At 44.7% G+C, this 21,793-nt stretch overlaps 1 protein-coding gene across 1 annotated transcript in view; it reads left to right on the top strand.

Moving 5' to 3' along the window:
* The window catches only part of DNAAF11 (dynein axonemal assembly factor 11), a 151,224-nt gene that overhangs the window by 77,556 nt on the left and 51,875 nt on the right, over positions 1–21,793 (top strand). Inside the window, 1 exon segment of the mRNA XM_073632267.1 lies at positions 9,363–9,458. Within this exon segment, the coding sequence (XP_073488368.1) occupies positions 9,363–9,458 (96 nt within the window).

The following is a 21,793-nucleotide window of genomic DNA, read 5'->3' as shown; positions in this document are numbered from 1 at the left end:
AAAGTGTCACATGGGTTCAGATTTGTCCGCCGCAATGTCACAGTCCCGCTAAAAATCGCAGATCGCCGGCATTACCAGTAAAAACAATAAAAATAAATAAAAGTCCGTAAATATATCCCCTATTTTGTAGATGCAATAACTTTTGCGCAGACTAATCAATATACGCCTATTGCGATTTTTTTTTTTTTTTTTTTTACCAAAAATATGTAGAAGAATACATATCGACCTAAACTGATGAATAAATTTTGTTTTGTTATATATATTTTTTTGGATATGTATTATAGCAAAAAGTAAAACGATTTTTTTCCTTAAAAAATGGTCTTTTTTTGTTTATAGCGCAAAAAATAAAAACCGCCAAGGTGATCAAATACCACCAAAAGAAAGCTCTATTTGTGGGTAAAAGGACATCAATTTTGTTTGGGTACAACATCGCACGACCACGCAAATGTCAGTTAAAGCAACGCAGTGCCATATCGCAAAAAATAGCCTGGTCATTAACTGGTTCAATACCGGGCATTTTCACCCCCTTCCTTCCCAGACCAATTTTTAGTTTTCAGTGCTATCGCACTTTAAACGACAATTGCGCAGTCGTGCGACGTTGTACCCAAACAAAATTGACATCCTTTTTATCCCACAAATAGAGCTTTCTTTTGGTGGTATTTGATCACCTCTGCGGTTTTTATTTTTTGCGCTATAAACAAAAGAAGAGCGACAATTTTGAAAAAAAACACAATATTTTTTACTTTTTGCTATAATAAATATCCCAATTTTTAAAAAAAAAAACAAATTTTTTCTTCAGTTTCGGCCGATACGTATTCTTCTACATATTTTTGGTAAAAAAAAAAATCGCAATAAGCGTATATTGATTGGTTTGCGCAAAAGTTATAGCGTCTACAAAATACGGGATAGATTTATGGCATCTTTAAAAAAAAAACTATTTATTTATTTTTTTTTACTAGTAATAGCGGCGATCGCGATTTTTTTTCCTGACTGCGACATTATGGCGGACACATCGGACACTTTTGACACATTTTTGGGACCATTCACATTTATACAGCGATCAGTGCTATAAAATTGCATTGATTACTGTATAAATGTGACAGGCAGGGAAGGGGTTAACCACTAGGGGGAGACGAGGGGTTCCTAGGGGAGTGATTCTAACTGTAGGGGGCGGGGACGTACAAGGGGAGGAGACCGATCGGTGTTCCGCTGTACTGGGAACACCGATCCACAGATCGGTCTCCTCTCAACTGACAGGACGTGGATCTGTATGTTTACACACACAGATCCACGGTCCGGCCCAGTTAACGGGCAATCACGGGTGCCCGGCGGACATCGAGGCCGCCGGGCACACGCATCGGGTCCCGAGCAACACGGCGGGCGCGCGCCCCCTAGACGGCCGGGAAGCCCAGGCCGTCATATGACGTCCACCCAGGAAGGGAGATCCCATCTGTGGACGTCATTTTACTATGGCCGGGTAGTGAAGTGGTTAAGGGGGCAAATCATTCTGGGGGTGAAGTGGTTAAACAAAATCCTCCTATATAAGTTGTAACTGTTTATCTGCAGACTTCTCTTCTCTACAGCCGTTTAAACTGCTGAGTTATAAAGCTTGTCTGAGAATTTAGAAAAAAGGGGGCAGAGAGCTGAAGTGACACTCTCTGCAGAGCTCAGTAAGAAGAGCTCTTAGAGTTGATTGGATAATTGAAGACACACCCCTCCACACAGGAACAGTGCTGAATCTGTCAATCTGCTGGAGGTCTCTCCCCTGTCACCATTTTTCTCTTGGCTTTAGGAAAACGTGTTAGAAGTGATTCATGCTAATAGCAGAGGAAAGAAGCAACAGACAGAAATTACACTTAGTGCTCTGGATTGAGACAACTGCACACTGTAAAAGGGATATGCTTTGTTCATATTTCATGTCTGAGGTTTACAACCATTTTAAGCTACCTACCATTACACAGTGACTAGTTATGCATGTACCACCCAGCTGCCGAACTTAAATTAATTTTAAACCCTTACATATACCCAGTGAAATGACTGGCCTCAGGTGATACATAGAGATTAAACAAATCCTCCTACATAAGTTGTACTTGTTTGTCTGCAGTCTTCTCTTCTCTACATCCGTTCAAAATGCCGATTTTATACAGCTTGTCTGAGCTTTCAGAAAGCAGGGGACTGAAGTTACACTCTGCAGAGCTCCATGAGGAAAGCTGACTGAAGGGAAGGGACACATCCTCCTTCACACAGCACACAGAAACAGAGCTATGGCTGTCAATCACAGGCTGTGTGCCTGGAGCTCCCTCCCCTGTCACCTTTTTACCTCTTGGTGTCAGGAACACTTGTCAGAAGTGACTCATGCCGATAGCAGAGGAATGAAGCAGCAGACAGAAATGACACTTCGAGCTCTGGATTGAGATGAGTGCACACTATAGTCGAATATGCTTTCTTCATATTTTATGTCTGAGGTTTACAACCACATTAAATGTGTGCTTGTGGAGGAGAGAGAGGAGGTTTCCACCATATCAAAATGGTCAATGTAGTGGCCACATCTCTAAAATATGTGAAACAAAAGGACTATTCCCCCTTAAATGGGACTTTAAAGGCCACAGACACTGACATGCGTGCAAAAAGAATTTTTATTACATAAAAAAGATTATTCCAGATCAAACAGATCAAACATTAAAATACGTCTGGCATCTAATATTTTGTGCATGTAACCAACATAACAAGAAAACAAAAAAAACAAAATACAACAGTACATATAAAATGACACTAATACTCTCCAGTGGATGGTAATCCCAGGTACCCGACGCGTTTCCAGTTTAACACCTTCGTCAGGGGTAGAAGAGTAGAGATAGGTACGATCAAAAATAGTTTAACTCAAGCAGAGTGATTCCATGTCGAAAATACACGAGGCAACTGTCAGGATGGGGGTGCAGATAAACGCCGGCCTAGGATCAGTATGAGTTTGGAACAAAAAATTGGCAATGCAGAGAAAGGGGAGACGCCATTCGGACTGACACGATCATAAACACATGGCATACATATGAAGACAGGGACCGTTTTGGTGTGATCCACTGAGTTTGGAGCTTTATTTAAGGCTCCGGCTAGCTCCTGTCCTGATCCCGGGAAAGCACACACCGTCCAGACTCAACCACTGGAATTCAGTTGCTGCTGCTTACCTGTTATTAAACAGTTCTGGGAATTTTTTGTTCCAAACTCTTACTGATCCTAGGCTGGCGTTTATCTGCACCCCCATCCTGACAGTTGCCTCGTGTGTTTTTGACATGGAATCAGCCTGCTTAAAGTAGAGTTCCACCCACTTTTACAACTCTTCAGCATCCCTCACTAAACTGTGCACTGTAAACAAATTGGATATTTTTTTATTTTTTTCTCAGCACCTACTGTATATCTGCTGTATTCATTTTTCACTTCCTCCTCCCTGGCCATGGCTCATCGCATCATTTCCTGTTTACAATGCCTTCTGGGAAGGGGTGGCAACTTCCTCTGACACTGCCGTTGTTATGGAAACCTGACCTGAAACCTATTACACTGCTTGTGCTGCACTGAGCATGTGCGAGATCTGCAAGGATGAGATCCAGGAAGAAATACAGTCTGGCTTCAGATGCCCACACTTAAGATGGCCACGACCTACTGTCAGTTTATAAAATAACAAACTGCTGCTATAAACTAACAAAACAGACCTTAGTTTACAGACTAACTTTACAAAAATACATTAAGCTAGTGTATTATATGGGTATTTTTATTTTAAAAGCATAATTTCAGCCGGAACACCACTTTAGGTTAAACTATTTTTGATCGTACCTATCTCTACTCTTCTACCCCTGACGAAGGTGTTAAACTGGAAACACGTCGGTACCAGGGATTACCATCCACTGGAGAGTATTAGTGTCATTTTATATGTACTGTTGTATTTTGTTTTTTATGTTTTCTTGTTATGTTGGTTACATTCATACAGTATTAGATGCCAGACGTCTTTTAATGTTTGATCTGGAATAATCTTTTTTATGTAATAAAAATTCTTTTTGCACGCATGTCAGTGTCTGTGGCCTTTAAAGTCCCATTTAAGGGGGAATAGTCCTTTTGTTTCGCTTGTGGAGAAGAGAGTGCTGCAGAGCCAGCTGGGAGTTCTCCGCCACTGTCAGGGAGGTGCCAACAAACATGCTCACATTTCCTGATTTGACCATAAAGGTACACTGCCCCATAAAAAGATCCCCAAAAAACACTTCGATTTAAAGAAGAAACTTACATTGATGTAAAGAAGAATACTTACCTCTACTGCTTCCCGCGCCACTTAAGAGAAATCATCCCGCAAAGTCCACAGGGAAAACCAACACTTTCAGGAGTGACAGTGTCCTGGTTCCCCTGCAGCGCTCATTGGTTTCTTCTGCTGACCTCCACATCACTGCTGTGTCCTGTAATGAGTAGAGGTCAAAATGAGGAAGCATGGAGTGATGCGGGGAACCCAGGAAATCAACACCCTTTTTTAAGCGTTGGTTTCCCTGTAGTCTTCAGAGGCAGTTTCTTACCAGTAGAGCAGCTTTCAGCGGCCCTGCTCTATCCTGTAAGGCAGTGGTTCTCAACCTTTCTAGTGCCGTGACCCCTTGATAAAATTTCCCAAGTTGTGGGGACCCCTAACAATAAAATTATTTTCATAGCGTGGGTTGTCAGCACCCAAGGCAAGACAAGTAATTTGCGCCCCTAACCCACGGACATTTAGTGCTCCCTGAGACCCTTCCACTAGTACAGTATTAAAACCCCTTATGGGACATTTTAGGATGTACCACTCTTTCTTTGTTCTCCTTTCTTTCCCTATTATCTCTCTCTATCCTAATTTCTTGTTTTTTTTCCCCACCCCTCTCTCTAGCCGCCTTTCTTGTTCTTTCTCTTATTCTTGCTCTCCCTTTTTCTTTGTTCCTCCCACTGTTTTCCTCTCCCTTCCATGTATTCTCTATTTTATTCCTTCTCCTACTCCTTGGTGGGGGGAATGGAATGAGTGGCAGTGTGGCGGGGGTTCTGATCAGCCCACTTCAGTGCTCTTGATCAAGGTCATCTGCTGATCTGAGAACTGTTGTGGGGACTTTTAATGGCAACTCTAATCACAGGCAGTGTTACTCAATGTGTCTCTGACTTTGTGGTGTCTCGTAGCAGTGACACCTATGCCGAAATCAGGAGATAGGGTCTTCTTCAGGCCCTCCCACTTCACATTCCTCACCAGTCAGCTGACCTCTAGTCTCTGACCCCCAGCCATGTCGTGAACTGAATGGGTGGCTGCGAAGAGGCTGAGTGGGCTCCAGAGACAGCCCTGCTGGGCGGCCTCAAAAAGGCTGGGAGAGCGTTGCGGGTTTCAGGAACAGCCCAGAATTCGGTGACCCCTAGCAAACCACTGCTGTAAGGAGTACTGGTCAGAGATAGGAAAGTTTGAGAGCTTGCTATAAAATTTTCCGACAACAAAATCCGTTGTCGGAAATTCCGATCGTGTGTACACAAATCCGACGCACAAAGTGCCACACATGCTCAGAATAAATTAAGAGATGAAAGCTATTGGCTACTGCCCCGTTTATAGTCCCGACGTAGGTGTTTTACGTCACCGCGTTCAGAACGATCGGATTTTCCGACAACTTTGTGTGACCGTGTGTATGCAAGACAAGTTTGAGCCAACATCCGTCTGAAAAAATCCATGGATTTTGTTGTCGGAATGTCCGATCAATGTCCGACCGTGTGCACAGGGCATATTTCTTCTCTTCAAGTAGTATGTTCTTGCTTGAGGTCTGTTTACTGACATGTCAGGGTTGCTATAAACCGCTATATCAGGCAAATGTTCTGAAATATCTTTACCCCTTGTATCCGAGGTCCTATATGTTCATAAAAAATAAGGTACAGCGTTAGCTGCATGTTCAGATAATTCAATGCTCTCTGGCCTGCTCAAACGGCTCAGCGGGGAATTGAGTTGCAGAACTATTTGCAATCTGCCACTTCTTGCCTCTCATTTAATCAATCAGTCTCCACACAAGGGAATACGGTCTGCCATTCCCGTTATATCGGTCCTGCTCTGGGATTCATCAGCGCTGCAGCCTGTGCTGTGACATAACTGATATGAGAGAGGCTTTCTAGAGAACTGGAGAGTAAATATACTGTAACTACAATAAGAGTAATTTCAGCACACATTTAAAGTGTCACACCGTTTTGTCTTTTGTATGCATTATATAGTGCCAACAATTTACATAGAGCTTTACATACCGTACATTCACCTCAGTCCCTGCCCTCAAGCAGCTTACAGTCTAAAGCAGCCCATAGGTTATGGAATCTTCTTTCCTTCAACCATGGGTTGTAGGAAAGCAAATTGCTTGATTTCCCCATCAACACAGTCAGAATCCCTCCCGCTGAGCTATTATATTCTGACAGTGGAAGACTTCTCCGCCATCCGGAATACAATGATCACTGCTGGCGGCTATAGCCACCAGTCACATAGATAGACTTTAGTACAGGGCTAGGCAACTTTTCAGAGGTTGAGATCTACCTGGACAACATGGAGGAAAGCAAAGATTCCTGGGGCGGCCTTTAAAAAAACAAACAAACAAACTAATAAGCTTCCAATGAAAAGAGGGCATGTAGAACACATAGTGTGTCAAAGTATTGTCCTCTGCCCCCCTTCACGTCGCCCCCTCAACAGTAGAGTCCCCCCCCCCATAGCAGTGTCCTTTGTCCCCGTCACATCACCCTCCCACTGTAGTGTCCTCTGCCCCCCTCCACCCACAGTAGTGTTCTGTACCTCTGCCCCCTTCTCTTTACCCCCCCCCACTGTCTTCTTCCCCCCATAACAGTGTCCTCTAGCCCCCTCTCCCCACAGTAGTGTTCTGTACCCTCCCCCCCAAAGCAGCGTCATCCTGCCCCCTTTACATCACCCCCCCCCCTTCCCCACTGTAGTGTCACCTTTCCCCCCCAGTAGTGTCCTGTAACCCACCCTAAAACAGTGTCCTCTGCCCCTTTTCATATCAATCACCCCCCCCCCCCACACCCCACTGCACCCTGAAAGCAATGGCCTTCCCCATCCTTCAAAGCAGTGTCCTCTGTCCATTTCCATGTGTACAGCAGAGCGGAGATCAGGAGACAGCATGCTGGGTGGAAGGTGGGAGCTGCTGGAGTTCATAATAACAAGCTGGTGATTGGTTGGTGTCAGAAACCATGGAATCAGGCTGAGACAGAAGTACAGTTAAATCGCACTTGTCTTAATAATAAAAGTAAAAACAACAAACGTAGTCAAAACATAGCCAAAGTTCAGTAACGGGAACGGATAGTCAGCCAAGCCAGAAGTCAGGGATCAAATGTAGTGGAACAGCAAGCAGGATCTGGAGCCAGAAGGGATGTCAGCAAAGCAAGTCTTGAACAGGATCGCAGGAGATAGTTTTTGTGATGTGATCAAGGCGAAGGCAGAGCTCCTCTGGACTGGACGGCTTAAGTAGGCAGGACTGACGAGCAGGATATCATCAACAGCTGAGTAACTGTGTAGAGAGATGGGAGCTGGCAATTAGCCGACAGCTGAGTGGCCAGCTCAGAGAAGGAAGGGCTGAGCCCAGCCCTGACAGATGGATGCTAGGACCGCCTAGAAACCAATCACTAAAGCAGCCCCCCCCGCCCTCCATCCAGCATTGTGCTGCCTCCCACTCTACGCTCTGCAGTTAACATTAGAGCAGCGGAGGCTGGGGGGAGGCAGAGCCGTGATCACGGTCCACCTGTTGGCTTCCTGTGGTTGACTAGTCGATCACGATCGATGGCTTGCTGAACCCCCCTTTAGTACAACCAGCCTGCCCATAGATGGATTGAAATTTGGCCAGTTTGGAAGCCCAGAGTCAGGTAGTAGTGTGATCGCTGCAGGACCTAGGAAAACCACCAGCAGAGATGGTGGTAATGGGGGACACAGAGATGACAGGACCCTGGACCTGTCCTGGCTGGAGGAAAGCACACAGGGCGGTAGTTGTGTGCCATAGTCTGCAAGTATGTTGTGAATAGATTATTGCAATTGCTCACACCCACTAACAAGTACTCTTCTGCTTTAAGCTGTCACGGAACAGAAATAAAGGGAGGGTCTTCCAATGGGACACTTATTGTGATGAAAGCTGTCTAAGAGAGAATTTAGTCTAGTCTGGGGTACTTTCCTCACTTCCTGTTGTATCTATTGTACAGGAAGTGAAAGCAAATCTCCCCAATGGGGCTAGGATGGAAAAAAAACCTCACAGATTTTACCCATTCTCTACTCCAGTGGTCTCCAAATTGCGGCCCAGGGGTCAGATGAGGCCCTTTGCGTGCTTTTATCTGGGGTCCTCTTCATTAGTGTCAGTGGAAGGAATAATGCCCCATCGTTGATGTCAGTGGGAGGAATAGTGCTCCATCGTTGGTGTCAGTGGGAGGAATAGTGCCCCATCATTGGTGTCAGTGGGAGGAATAGTGCCCCATCATTGGTGTCAGTGGGAGGAATAGTGCCCCATCATTGGTGTCAGTGGGAGGAATAGTGCTCCATAATTGATGTCAGTGGGAGGAATAGTGCCCCATCATTGGTGTCAGTGGGAGGAATAGTGCCCCATCATTGGTGTCAGTGGGAGGAATAGTGTCCCATCATTGGTGTCAGTGGGAGGAATAGTGCTCCATAATTGATGTCAGTGGGAGGAATAGTGCCCCATCATTGGTGTCAGTGGGAGGAATAGTGCCCCATCATTGGTGTCAGTGGGAGGAATAGTGTTCCATAATTGATGTCAGTGGGAGGAATAGTGCCCCATCATTGGTGTCAGTGGGAGGAATAGTGCCCCATCATTGGTGTCAGTGAGAGAAATATTGCCCCATTGATGTCATTAACAGAAATGATGCCCCATTGTTGGAGTCAGTGGGAGGAATGGTGTCTTGCATCAGTGTGAGGCAAAGTGCCCCAAGGGCCGAATAAAGGCAAGCAAAAGGTGACATCTGGCTCCTGGGTCGCAGTTTGGAGACCACGGCTCTAGTTCATCTCGAAGGTGTTCAGGAGGGTTGAGGTCAGGGCTCTGTGCAGAACACCTGGGACCACACCAAACTCATCAAATATGTTTTCATGGAGCTTTGCTCAGGGGCACAGTCATGGTGGAATGGAAAAGGACCTTTCACTATATTTAAGGTCACCGTTTAGCCTTTAAGGCAACTCATTTGTTTTCTAATGTGTATGTTCTCCATTTTCCTTTGCATTCTTTAGCCTTTTTGTGTACAGAATGAGGTTTTGCTTTCCATTTGTTTTAAACCCAGTGATAATGTCTTTTTTTTTTTTGTAATCCAGCCTTGTTAATGAATCTGCCCATTTTTATCTCTTCATGATTTAGCCATTCCAGCTTGTGCTTCCAGGAGAAGTGAAACCAGACAGCAGCACTGCCAAGAGATCCCAGACAACTGGCCATTTGGTGGTCACCATGCCAAAGGTATGTACAATCCATATGGCCCTTTTTTTTTTTTTTTTTTTCTCCTTGACATTTTTCTAGAGCCTGTCCTAATATAATGATGGGATGGGAACACGGGCTACAAGGAGAATGTATCACATTTTAACAATCATTTTTTTCCCCTGTTAATCAACACATTTTAAACACAACTTAAAAAAGTTAAAGTAATTATTTTAAATTATTTAAATAATAATAATAATTTAAATTATTTTAAAAATCAATGTTTTAATTATGCTAGTATAATTACCTAAAATGCTCTCTGTAAACTGATTAACATTTAAGTGTATGTAAAAACCCAAACTACCTTTTAATTATCGCTAATTGGGGAGGTTTAAATCTAAAGTTAAGAATTCCTGCCTTAAGCCCCGTACACACGGGCCGAACATCGGGCGGCATCAGGCGGTCCAATAGAAACCGTCCGACATTCGGCCCGTGTGTACGGCAGCCGGTCCGTCAGAAGCCTTCCGAAGGGGCATGACCAAAAAAGTTCTGTCGATCGATATCCCATCAGCCATTGGCTAAGAGCGCTGACAGATGTGTTCTGTTGGGGGAGGGGGGGTTGGGGGTCATCTTATTGTCAGAACACAACAGCTCAGTGGGGAAAATTGCTGTACTAACATTGGATAGTTAGTACAGCGGCTCCTCTCGAGCCCTTTCATTTTTTTTTTTTTGTTCAGCCTGCTGGGTTGAAGAATAAAAACTAGTAGTGGGCGGCACAATGATGTATTGGATAGCACTTTCGCCTGGCAGCAAAAGGGTCGCTAGTTCAAATCCCCCCAAAAAAAATAAAAAGAATAAAAAATGGAAATGTTCTCCCAGGGGTTTTTTTAGCGACAGTGTGTGTAAGTCAAATCAATGACAGTGGAATAAAATCAATTCTTGTTTTTTAATTATACAATAAATATACAATTCGATTGAATTCTAGAAATACATAAATTCATAATCTCTGGTTATAGACAATATATGAAATATAATATAACATAAAAATTATATAAACTCTGGTTACAGACAGTAAATGACATATACCACAAATAATGAATAAATGGTCAATAAGAAGATACATTGTGTTACAATAGGTGAGTTGTCACCCATGTGAGTACCCCGACGCGTTTCGACCAATCACGGTCTTCTTCAGGGTAATTTGTACTCTGGTGAGACATATCAGAAAATAGTCTAAATTGGCCCTAGTATGAATGTGACCTTAGGTTGTAAGCTCCTTGAGGGTAGGGACTGATGTGAATGTACAATGTATATGTAAAGCGCTGCGTACATTGACGGCACTATATAAGTACCTGAAATAAATAATAGTGTGTAAGGCAGGCCATACATTATGCAATTTTCTTGGTTGAAGGAAAGAAAATTGCATGATTTCTCCATCAACACAAACATATGGCTGGAGGACATCCATCATCATCTAGCACTTTTCTCCTCAGCCTGCCCTTTCCTCCTTTGGCTTGCCCCTTTCGTTCATTGGACTTCAGTTCTTTTAGTCATTGAAGCACTATCCAAAAGAACAATTCCCCTCACTTTGTAGAGATTTCTTCTCACTTCCTGTTCTACATGCAGGAGAGGAAGTGAAGTCTCCCCAACAGAAAAAAAAATAAACTATCAGAGCTTTTAACCCATCACTATGAGCTATATATTCAATTTAATGTCAGTGACAGACTGCAGTATATCTCATGCCGTAGATACACTAATGCCCCGTACACACGATCGGAAATTCCCCCCAGAAAAAGACAGATGTGAGCTTTTGGTCGGAAATTCCGACCGTGTGTATGCTCCATCGGACTTTTGCTGGCGGGAATTCCCGCCAGCAAAAGATTGAGAGCAGGTTCTCTATTTTTCGGTCCAAAAATGTTTTGATCGGAAATTCCGATCGTCTGTACAAATTCCGACGCGCAAAATTCCTACGCATGCTTGGAAACAATTCGACGCATGCTCCGAAGCATTGAACTTCATTTTCTCGGCTTGCCGTAGTGTTGTACGTCACCGCGTTCTTGACGGTCGAAAGTTCAGCGAACTTTTGTGTGACCGTGTGTATGCAAGGCAAGCTTGAGCGGAATTCTGTTGGAAAAACCATCCAAGTTTTTTCCGACGGAAAATCCGCTCGTGTGTATGCGGCAGTAGAGCGCCGGCTTCACACTTATGCGCTGCAAATTCGGTGAAAATTTAAAGCGCTACACAGTGAGACTTCGCATTGCGATTTCTGCTTGCCATGTGTGATTTCAATGTAAATTTGGGAGGGGAGTGGTCACATCTGCGATTTTATTTCTATAAATCTAGGCAAAAAGAAAAAGTGATTTGAACACTGGACTGCGATTTCAATTCAGTCCCATAGAAGTCTATAGAGCTAAAATTCATACCGCACTGCACTAAACTTACACAGAACCCTTTTTTGAACTGGATCAAATTTGCACTACATTTACACTATATTGTCAAAAGTATTGGGACACCTGCCTTTACACACACATGAACTTTAATGGCATCCCAAGTCTTAGTCCGTAGGGTTCAATATTGAGTTGGCCCACCCTTTGCAGCTACAACAGCTTCAACTCTTCTGGGAAGGCTGTCCACAAGGTTTAGGAGTGTGTCTATGGGGATGTTTGACCATTCTTCCAGAAGTGCATTTGTAAAGTCAGGCACTGATGTGGACGAGAAGGCCTGGCTCCCAGTCTGCGCTCTAATTCATACCAAAGGTGTTCTGTCGGGTTGAGTGGAGAAGGAACTCCCCCTTACGGGACTTTAACCACTTCAGCCCCGGAAGATTTTACCCCCTTCCTGACCAGAGCACTTTTTGTGATTTGGCACTGCGTCACTTTAACTGACATTTGCACAGTCGTGACGTTGTACCCAAACAAAATTGATGTCCTTTTTTCCCACAAATAGAGCTTTCTTTTGGTGGTATTTGATCACCTCTGCGGTTTTTATTTTTTGCGCTATAAACACAGAAATGGCGTAAATTTTGAAAAAAACGCATAATTTTTTACTTTTTGCTATAAGAAATATCCCCCAAAAGTATATATAAAAAAACAATTTTTTTTCTCAGTTTAGACCGATATATATTCTTCTACATATTTATGGCATTCTTCTTCTTATTTTTTTTTATTATCAGTAATGGCAGCGATCCAGGTTTTTATCAGGACTGCGACATTATGGCGGACACATCGGACACTTTTGACACATTTTTGGGACGATTGGCATTTATACAGCGATCAGTGCTGTAAAAATGCGTTGATTACTGTAAAAATGTCACTGGCAGTGAAGGGGTTAACACTAGGGGGCGATCAAGGGGTTAACTGTGTTCCCTGTGTGTGTGTTCTAACTGAAGGGGGGAGGGGACTTGCTAGGGGAAGAGATAGATCGGTGTTCATACTTTGTATGAACACACGATCAGTCTCTTCTCCCCTGAGAGAACCGGGATCTGTTCTCGCCGTGTCACAAGCGATCGCGGAAGCAGGACGGTCATTGAGACCGCTAGACACTCGCATCAGCTCCGGGGGCGAGCAGCGCGCGCATGCCCCTTCCAGCAACGCCCGTGCCCCTAGTGGCCACAGGGTGAAGCGACGTAGGGAAACGCCGTTTCGCCCAGCCGTGCCATTCTGCCGCAGTACAACTGCGGTGGCTGGTCGGCAAGTGGTTAATGGCCTAAATAGTAGTACGCAAAGAGCATTGAAAAGGAGTATACAAAATTTATTGAAATATAAACAATTACAATTTTAATCAATAGACATCTGAATTACGGTACATAGATATGGCAAAAAAACAGAAGAACAAAACTCTAGAGAGGTCCAGGGACTACCATGATAAGGGTCACCACGGCAAGTCGCATGGACCACGCCATTTCAGGAAACTCCTCCTTCAGGGGTGTGTAGAGCAATTGTATCTATCTTTAAAAACAGACAAAAAAATTGTAATAAATAACATGTACAGAAAAACATGTGTATATACAGGTATGGAGAATATACAGCCATTAGTTATTCAAAAACATATCTGAGCACAGGTATATGAAGAAAATAGAGGAACACTTACATGTTGCCAAAATAAATGCAAGTACATGTCACAGCCACAGAGTGATTTTGTAAAAACCAGATAGCCATGTCCCAACAATGAACCAATTGGTGCAACCAGAGGCTTCCAGATGGCAAGGCCCATAAAGACATGGAAGAGCGAGTTTGGGGTGGAGGAACTTGATTGGCCTGCACAGATTCCTGACCAGTGGCGGTGCATCCATAAGGGCGCACGGGTGGCAGTGTATCCATAAGGCCGCCCCCTCTCTCCTGCCACCCCATAGGCTCTAATAGGCGTCAAAAAAGGTAAACAGCGAGCGCCATACTTGGCGCTCGCAGTTCACTCAGCTGTGTTAGGAAAGCAAATGAATATTTACTTTCCTAATACTGAATCGCCTCTCTGCCAATCAGGTGCTCAGGTCTGTTACCCATCACCTAATTGGCTGAAATGATAGGCGTTGTGATTGGACATCTATCAGGCGTCCAATCATAGCAGAGGACGGGAAGAGAGGATGGGAGAGGACATCAAGGAGCATGGAGGACACCGCTCGCCGCTGTAACCCGCTGCCCCACCGAGAGACAGGGTAAGTGCCGGGCAGACGGCGGGCGGGGGGGCACACTGGCAGCATTTGATGGCACAGTGGCAGCATTTGATATGGCACAGTGGCTGCGTTTGATGGGCACAGTGGCGGCATTGGAAGGCACAGTGGCTGTGTTTGATGGCACAGTGGCTGCATTTGATGGTACAGTGAGGCTGCAATTGATGGGCACAGTGGCTGCGTTTGATGGCACAGTGAGGCTGCAATTGATGGGGTTTTTTTTCAGAAGTTTTCAGTTTGTTTGCGCCCCCCCAAAAAATTTTGAGCACCAGCCCAACACCTTTGGGATGAATTAGAGCAGAGACTACGAGCCAGACCTTCTCGTCCAACATCAGTGCCTGACCTCACAAATGTGCTTCTGAAAGAATAGTCAAACATTCCCATAGACACACTCCTAAACCTTGTGGACAGCCTTCCCAGAAGAGTTGAAGCTGTTATAGCTGCAAAGGGTGGGCCAACTCAATATTGAACCCTACAGACTAAGACTGGGATGTCATTAAAGTTCATGTGCGTGTAAAGGCAGGCGTCCCAATACTTTTGGTAATACAGTGTATGTGAACAGCCTTCATTGGAAATAATGATTTTTTGGAGGACATGCGAATTTTATGCTTTTCGGATGACAACTGATCCGCATAGAAATCGCTTGAGTGTGAACCGGCCCTCATACCTCTTTTCGGTCAGAAGAATTTGGGTGAAGTAAATAGACCCTTAATGAGAAGGCAAATATTTCATAAATCCCGCATGAGATCAAATATTTCGATTATTGTGACTAATCCTCTGTGAATTCAGAATAAGCCTGACTTTTCTGTAGAACAGTTTCGAGATTCTAGTTGACAACATTGTTTGCTGAACTGGGTTTTAGAAACAGCGGTGTGTCCTCCTAGCAGAGCCGGCAATCCCCCGGCGGAGTCGTCAGGAGGAAATGTTAATCTGCCAGTAATTTGTGATTGCAGCGCAGGAAACGTCCAGTGAAGTGGATATGCTTAGAAAGTGTTTTGTGTCTGCGTAGGTGTGAGCTGTTCTGTGTACGTCTGCAGCTGATTTCCACAGTCTGCCTGACATTCATCTTACAGGATTTGTAAGCCGCGTCCTTTACGAATGTACCAGAGCAACAGGAAGATGACTGTCAAATAACAGGCGGATCGGTATGACCAGAGCGGACTTTTGGGGGAACAGAATGACCTTAACCACTTGAGCCCCGGACCATTATGCTGCCTAAGGACCAGAGGTCTTTTTCCAATTTGGCACTGCGTCGCTTTAACTGCTAATTGCGCGGTTATGCAATGCTGTACCCAAACGAAATTTGCGTCCTTTTCTTCCCACAAATAGAGCTTTCTTTTGATGGTATTTGATCACTTCTGCAGTTTTTATTTTTTGCGCTATAAACGGAAAAAGACCGAAAATTTTGAAAAAAAATGATATTTTCTACTTTTTGTTATAAAAAAAATCCAATAAACTCAATTTTAGTCATACATTTAGGCCAAAATGTATTCGGCCACATGTCTTTGGTAAAAAAAATGTCAATAAGCGTATATTTATTGGTTTGCGCAAAAGTTATAGCGTCTACAAACTAGGGTACATTTTCTGGAATTTACACAGCTTTTAGTTTATGACTGCCTATGTCATTTCTTGAGGTGCTAAAATGGCAGGGCAGTACAAAACCCCCCCAAATGACCCCATTTTGGAAAGTAGACACCCCAAGGAAATTGCTGATAGGCATGTTGAACCCATTGAATATTTATTTTTTTTGTCCCAAGTGATTGAATAATGACAAAAAAAAAAAAAAAAAAAAATATTTACAAAAAGTTGTCACTAAATGATATATTGCTCACACAGGCCATGGGCCTATGTGGAATTGCACCCCAAAATATATTCAGCTACTTCTCCTGAGTACGGGGATACCACATGTGTGGGACTTTTTGGGAGCCTAGCCGCGTATGGGACCCCGAAAACCAATCACCGCCTTCAGGATTTCTAAGGGTGTAACTTTTTGATTTCACTCTTCACTGCCTATCACAGTTTCGGAGGCCATGGAATGCCCAGGTGGCACAACCCCCCCCCAAATGACCCCATTTTGGAAAGTAGACACCCCAAGCTATTTGCTGAGAGGCATATTGAGTCCATGGAATATTTTATATTTTGACACAAGTTGCGGGAAAGTGACACTTTTTTTTTTTTTTTTTTTTTTTTTGCACAAAGTTGTCACTAAATGATATATTGCTCACACAGGCCATGGGCCTATGTGGAATTGCACCCCAAAATACATTTAGCTGCTTCTCCTGAGTATGGGGATACCACATGTGTGGGACTTTTTGGGAGCCTAGCCGCGTACGGGGCCCCGAAAACCAATCACCGCCTTCAGCGTTTTTAAGGGCGTGAATTTTTGATTTTACTCTTCACTGCCTAACACCGTTTCGGAGGCCATGGAATGCCCAGGTGGCACAAACCCCCCCCAAATGACCCCATTTTGGAAAGTAGACACCCCAAGCTATTTGCTGAGAGGCATGGTGAGTATTTTGCAGCTCTCATTTGTTTTTGAAAATGAAGAAAGACAAGAAAAAACTTTTTTTTTTTTTCTTTTTTCAAATTTCAAAACTTTGTGACAAAAAGTGAGGTCTGCAAAATACTCACTATACCTCTCAGCAAATAGCTTGGGGTGTCTACTTTCCAAAATGGGGTCATTTGGGGGGGTTTTGTGCCACCTGGGCATTCCATGGCCTCCGAAACTGTGATAGGCAGTGAAGAGTGAAATCAAAAATTCACGCCCCTTAGAAAGCCTGAAGGCGGTGCTTGGTTTTCGGGGTCCCGTACACGGCTAGGCTCCCAAAAAGTCTCACACATGTGGTATCCCCGTACTCAGGAGAAGCAGCAGAATGTATTTTGGGGTGTAATTTCACATATTCCCATGGCATGTTTGAGCAATATATCATTTAGTGACAACTTTGTGCAAAAAAAAAAAAAAAAAAAAAAAAATTTGTCTCTTTCCCGCAACTTGTGTCGCAATATAAAATATTCCATGGACTCGACATGCCTCTCAGCAAATAGCTTGGGGTGTCTACTTTCCAAAATGGGGTCATTTGGGGGGGTTTTGAACTGTCCTGGCATTTTATGCACAACATTTAGAAGCTTATGTCACACATCACCCACTCTTCTAACCACTTGAAGACAAAGCCCTTTCTGACACTTATTTTTTACATGAAAAAGTTTTTTTTTTTTTGCAAGAAAATTACTTTGAACCCCCAAACATTATATATTTTTTTAAAGCAAATGCCCTACAGATTAAAATGGTGGGTGTTTCATTTTTTTTTTTCACACAGTATTTGCGCAGCGATTTTTCAAACGCATTTTTTGGGGAAAAAACACACTTTTTTAAATTTTAATGCACTAAAACACACTATATTGCCCAAATGTTTGATGAAATAAAAAAGATGATCTTAGACCGAGTACATGGATACCAAACATGACATGCTTTACAATTGCGCACAAACGTGCAGTGGCAACAAAATAAATACATTTTTAAAAGCCTTTAAAAGCCTTTACAGGTTACCACTTTAGATCTACAGAGGAGGTCTACTGCAAAAATTACTGCCCTCGATCTGACCTTCGCGGCGATACCTCACATGCATGGTGCAATTGCTGTTTACGTTTGACGACAGACCGCCGCTTGCGTTCGCCTTAGCGCAAGAGCAGGGGGCGACAGGGGTGCTTTTTTTTTTTTTTTTTTTTTCTTTATTATTTTTTTGCTTTTTTATCTTATTTTTAAACTGTTCCTTTCATTTTTTTTTTTTTTAAATCATTTTTATTGTTATCTCGGGGAATGTAAATATCCCCTATGATAGCAATAGGTAGTGACAGGTACTCTTTTTTGAAAAAATTGGGGTCTATTAGACCCTAGATCTCTCCTCTGCCCTCAAAGCATCTGACCACACCAAGATCGGTGTGATAAAATGCTTCCCCAATTTCCCAATGGCGCTATTTACATCCGGCGAAATCTAAGTCATAAAATGCTCGTAGCTTCCGGTTTCTTAGGCCATAGAGATGTTTGGAGCCACTCTTGTCTCTGATCAGCTCTATGGTCAGCTGGCTGAATCACCGGCTGCATTCTCAGGTTCCGTGTTGAGACAGGAGAGCCAGAGAAAAACACGGAAGACGGTGGGGGGGGGGGGGGCATTCCCTCCCACGGCTTGTAAAGGCAGTCTAGAGGCTAATTAGCCGCTAGGATTGCTTTTACATGAAAGCCGACCGCTGGCTGAAAAGAATGATACCAAGATGATACCTAAACCTGCAGGCATCATTCTGGTATAACCACTCAAAGTTGTGAATGGCGTACCTGAAGACAAAAAAATGGTTAACAATAAAGCACAGTAAACAATAAAGTATAAATAATTACATACCTGAAAAACAAACATGATAAAACATAATAACAATAACAATAACAACACTGCAGAATAGAATACAGTAAAAAAAGAGCAGAACAATAGAGAGAGAGAATAGAGAGAGAGAACAATAAAACGACAACTATTTTTTTTTATTTTATATATATTTTTTTTTTTTTTACACTTTTTTTGTAACTAACTTTTATAACTGTAACCGGTTCCAGGTTCGGGTCTCTCAAAATGCGATGGCATCTTGGGAGACCCTGTGAAAGTGTGCCTAGTCTGTGCAATGCTGTACCCTACGCTAATACTCAACTAGTGTATGGTAGCGTTCAAAACATTCACCAATGCAAAGACCAGGATTGTCAGGACAGAAGGGACAATAATAGCGGGTGTCACGCCTATATCCGCGTTTGCTGCAGACACAACATCTTTTTGGGGGGGGTTCGTTGGGTTAGGGGTACTCAGGAGGACATAAAAATGCCTCTCATGCAGCCGACTGCATTTCGTTGGGGGATGTGAATGGGGGAAGTACGGGCGCTGCAGAAGTGGTGGGTTCCCAATTAGGATTGGCGAATGCAGCAGGAAGGGCACTATGGGCACGACGGGCCTGTGTTTGTCTTTTTGGTGGCAGCGGGACACTACTTGTGCTTGTCACCTCACCAGCTTGAACTGCACTTATGGGACTCGCCACGTCACCAATTGTTACTGCAGTGCTGGTTTGACTACGACCGGGGTGTACTAGGCCGCTGGTGCTTGCCAGTTCAATAAAAAGCTTCCAAAAAAACTGTTAGCGATCGCAGGGATCAGGCCTGACTCTGCGAACGCTGCAGTAATGCGTTTAGTGTTTTGTAAGTGACAGTGATCGATCGATACTGCACTTGGGTGGGCTGGACTGGGCCGGGCGGAGGGGCAAAACGCAGGTGCTAGCAGGTATCTGGGTTGATCCCGCTAACACTGCGTTTTTGGGAACCCTAAACTGCTGGGGACGCTAGTATAGATCTGATCTGATCGGATCAGATATTGATCCGTTCAGATACTATACCACTAAAGGAGGCGTATGCTGCGTGCGTGGGTGTTAGCGGTACTGGCGCTAACCTGACGCTGCCTGGGGCCGGTGCTTGCTAGTTCACCAAAATGCTACCAAAAAAACTGTTAGCGATCGCAGGGATCAGGCCTGACTCTGCGAACGCTGCAGTTATGCGTTTAGTGCCTTGTAAGTGTCAGTGATCGATCGATACTGCACTTGGGTGGGCTGGGCTGGGCCGGGCGGAGGGGCACAACGCAGGTGCTAGCAGGTATCTGGGCTGATCCCGCTAACACTGCGTTTTTGGGAACCCTAAACTGCTGGGGACGCTAGTATAGATCTGATCGGATCAGATATTGATCCGATCAGATACTATACCACTAAGGGAGGTGTACGGTGCGTGCGTGGGTGTTAGCTGTACTGGCGCTAACCTGACGCTGCCTGGTGCTTGCTTGCCAGTTCACCAAAATGCTACCAAAAAAACTGTTAGCGATCGCAGGGATCAGGCCTGACTCTGCGAACGCTGCAGTTATGCGTTTAGTGTTTTGTAAGTGACAGTGATCGATCGATACTGCACTTGGGTGGACTGGGCGGAGGGGCAAAACGCAGGTGCTAGCGGGTATCTGGGATGATCCCGCTAACACTGTGTTTTTGGGAACCCTAAACTGCTGGGGACGCTAGTATAGATCTGATCAGATCAGATATTGATCCGATCAGATACTATACCACTAAGGGAGGCGCATGCTGCGTGCGTGGGTGTTAGCGGTACTGGCGCTAATCTGACGCTGCCTGGGGCGACGCATATCACCGCCGGGCGATCAGGGGGCTAAACCTTTATTAGGTAATAAACGGCGGGTGCCCTGACACTATAAAAAATAAACGAACTAACCTGCGTCACCCGTAACGGTTATACGGTGATCAGTGGTGAAAGGGTTAACTAGGGGGCAATCAAGGGGTTAAAACATTTATTAGGTAGTATATGGGGGTCCCTGTCACTATAAAACGCTGACGGCGAACCTAAATATTTACCTCACTAACTAGCGTCACCAGCGACACTAATACAGCGATCAGAAAAATGATCGCTTAGCAACACTGGTGACAGGGGGTGATCAAGGGGTTAAAACTTTATTAGGGGGGGTTAGGGGGGTACCCTAGACCTAAAGGGGGGTAATATTCACTGCCCTACCACAGTAACTGTCACAAACTGACACTATGCAGTAATCAGAAAAAAAAAAAAAAAAAAAAAAAAAAAAACCTGCTGGTGTCAGTTTGTGACAGGGGGGGGGGGGGGTGATTGGGGGGGGATCGGGGGGCGATCGGGGGGGGGATCGGGGTGTTTTGTATGCCTGGCATGTTCTACTGTGTGTGTAGTGTGTTGTGCACTCACATTGATGTCTTCTCCCCTCGGCGCTGGAACGGAAAATACCGAGCCGAGGGGAGATGACATCATTTCCTTTGCTGCTGTTTAGCATACAGCAGCAAAGGAGTGTTCCCATTGGCCGGCGGCGATCGCGAGGGGGGGGCCACGAACGGATGGCCTCCCCCTCATCTCGGATCGCCGGGGAACAGAACGGGACCGCTTCGGGCACCGGGGGGGGGTCCGATTGGACCCCCCACCCGCGAGAGGCAAATCACGTACATGTACGTGATTTTGCCTGCCCGTGCCGCCTTGCCGACGTAAATCGGCGTTAGGCGGTCCTTAAGTGGTTAAAGGGTAAGTTCACCTTTGCAGAAAAATCTGTAAAGTGAACTTACACAGGACCCCCTCCTCACCCCCCCCCCCCCCCAGTTCTGCTGACTTAGGGTTGTCACCTGTCCAGGATTCACCCGGACAGTATGGGTTTGGAATCATGCGTCCGGGTTTCAGACTGCCTGAAACCCGGACACATTATTTAGACTGGACTATGGTTTCCCAGCAGGGTTGCTGGCTGTAGTTGTCTAAGCTGAGAGTGTCTGTCACACTCTTTCACACTGAACAAAGCCAACACTAACAACCCCCCCCCCCCCCCCAAAACACACAGACGTGAGAGGAGAGAGGGCTCGATCTGCACTTCTTCCCCCCGCCCCTACCCCCCCTGTGTCTGCCCACACTCCAATCCCCAGCACTAAACAATAGGAAACTTGGGGCCGGAAATTTGAAGTCCAGCAGCCTCAGATACATCTGGATGAGAGGTGCTGACTGCCAAGGGGTGAGTGAGCTCACCATCCATCCCTGTCTGTGACTGAAGTCTTCCCCTTCTCTCTCCTGCCTTTGAGTGAGTACACTAAGGTAAATCAGGGTTCTCAGAGCATCCCTTACATCAGAGTT

This window comes from Aquarana catesbeiana, linkage group LG05 (assembly GCF_042186555.1).
Source record: "Aquarana catesbeiana isolate 2022-GZ linkage group LG05, ASM4218655v1, whole genome shotgun sequence".
In the NCBI taxonomy this organism is placed as follows: domain Eukaryota; kingdom Metazoa; phylum Chordata; class Amphibia; order Anura; family Ranidae; genus Aquarana; species Aquarana catesbeiana.
Note: the sequence above shows the minus strand (reverse complement) of the source record. Positions and strands in the feature narration are given on the sequence as shown.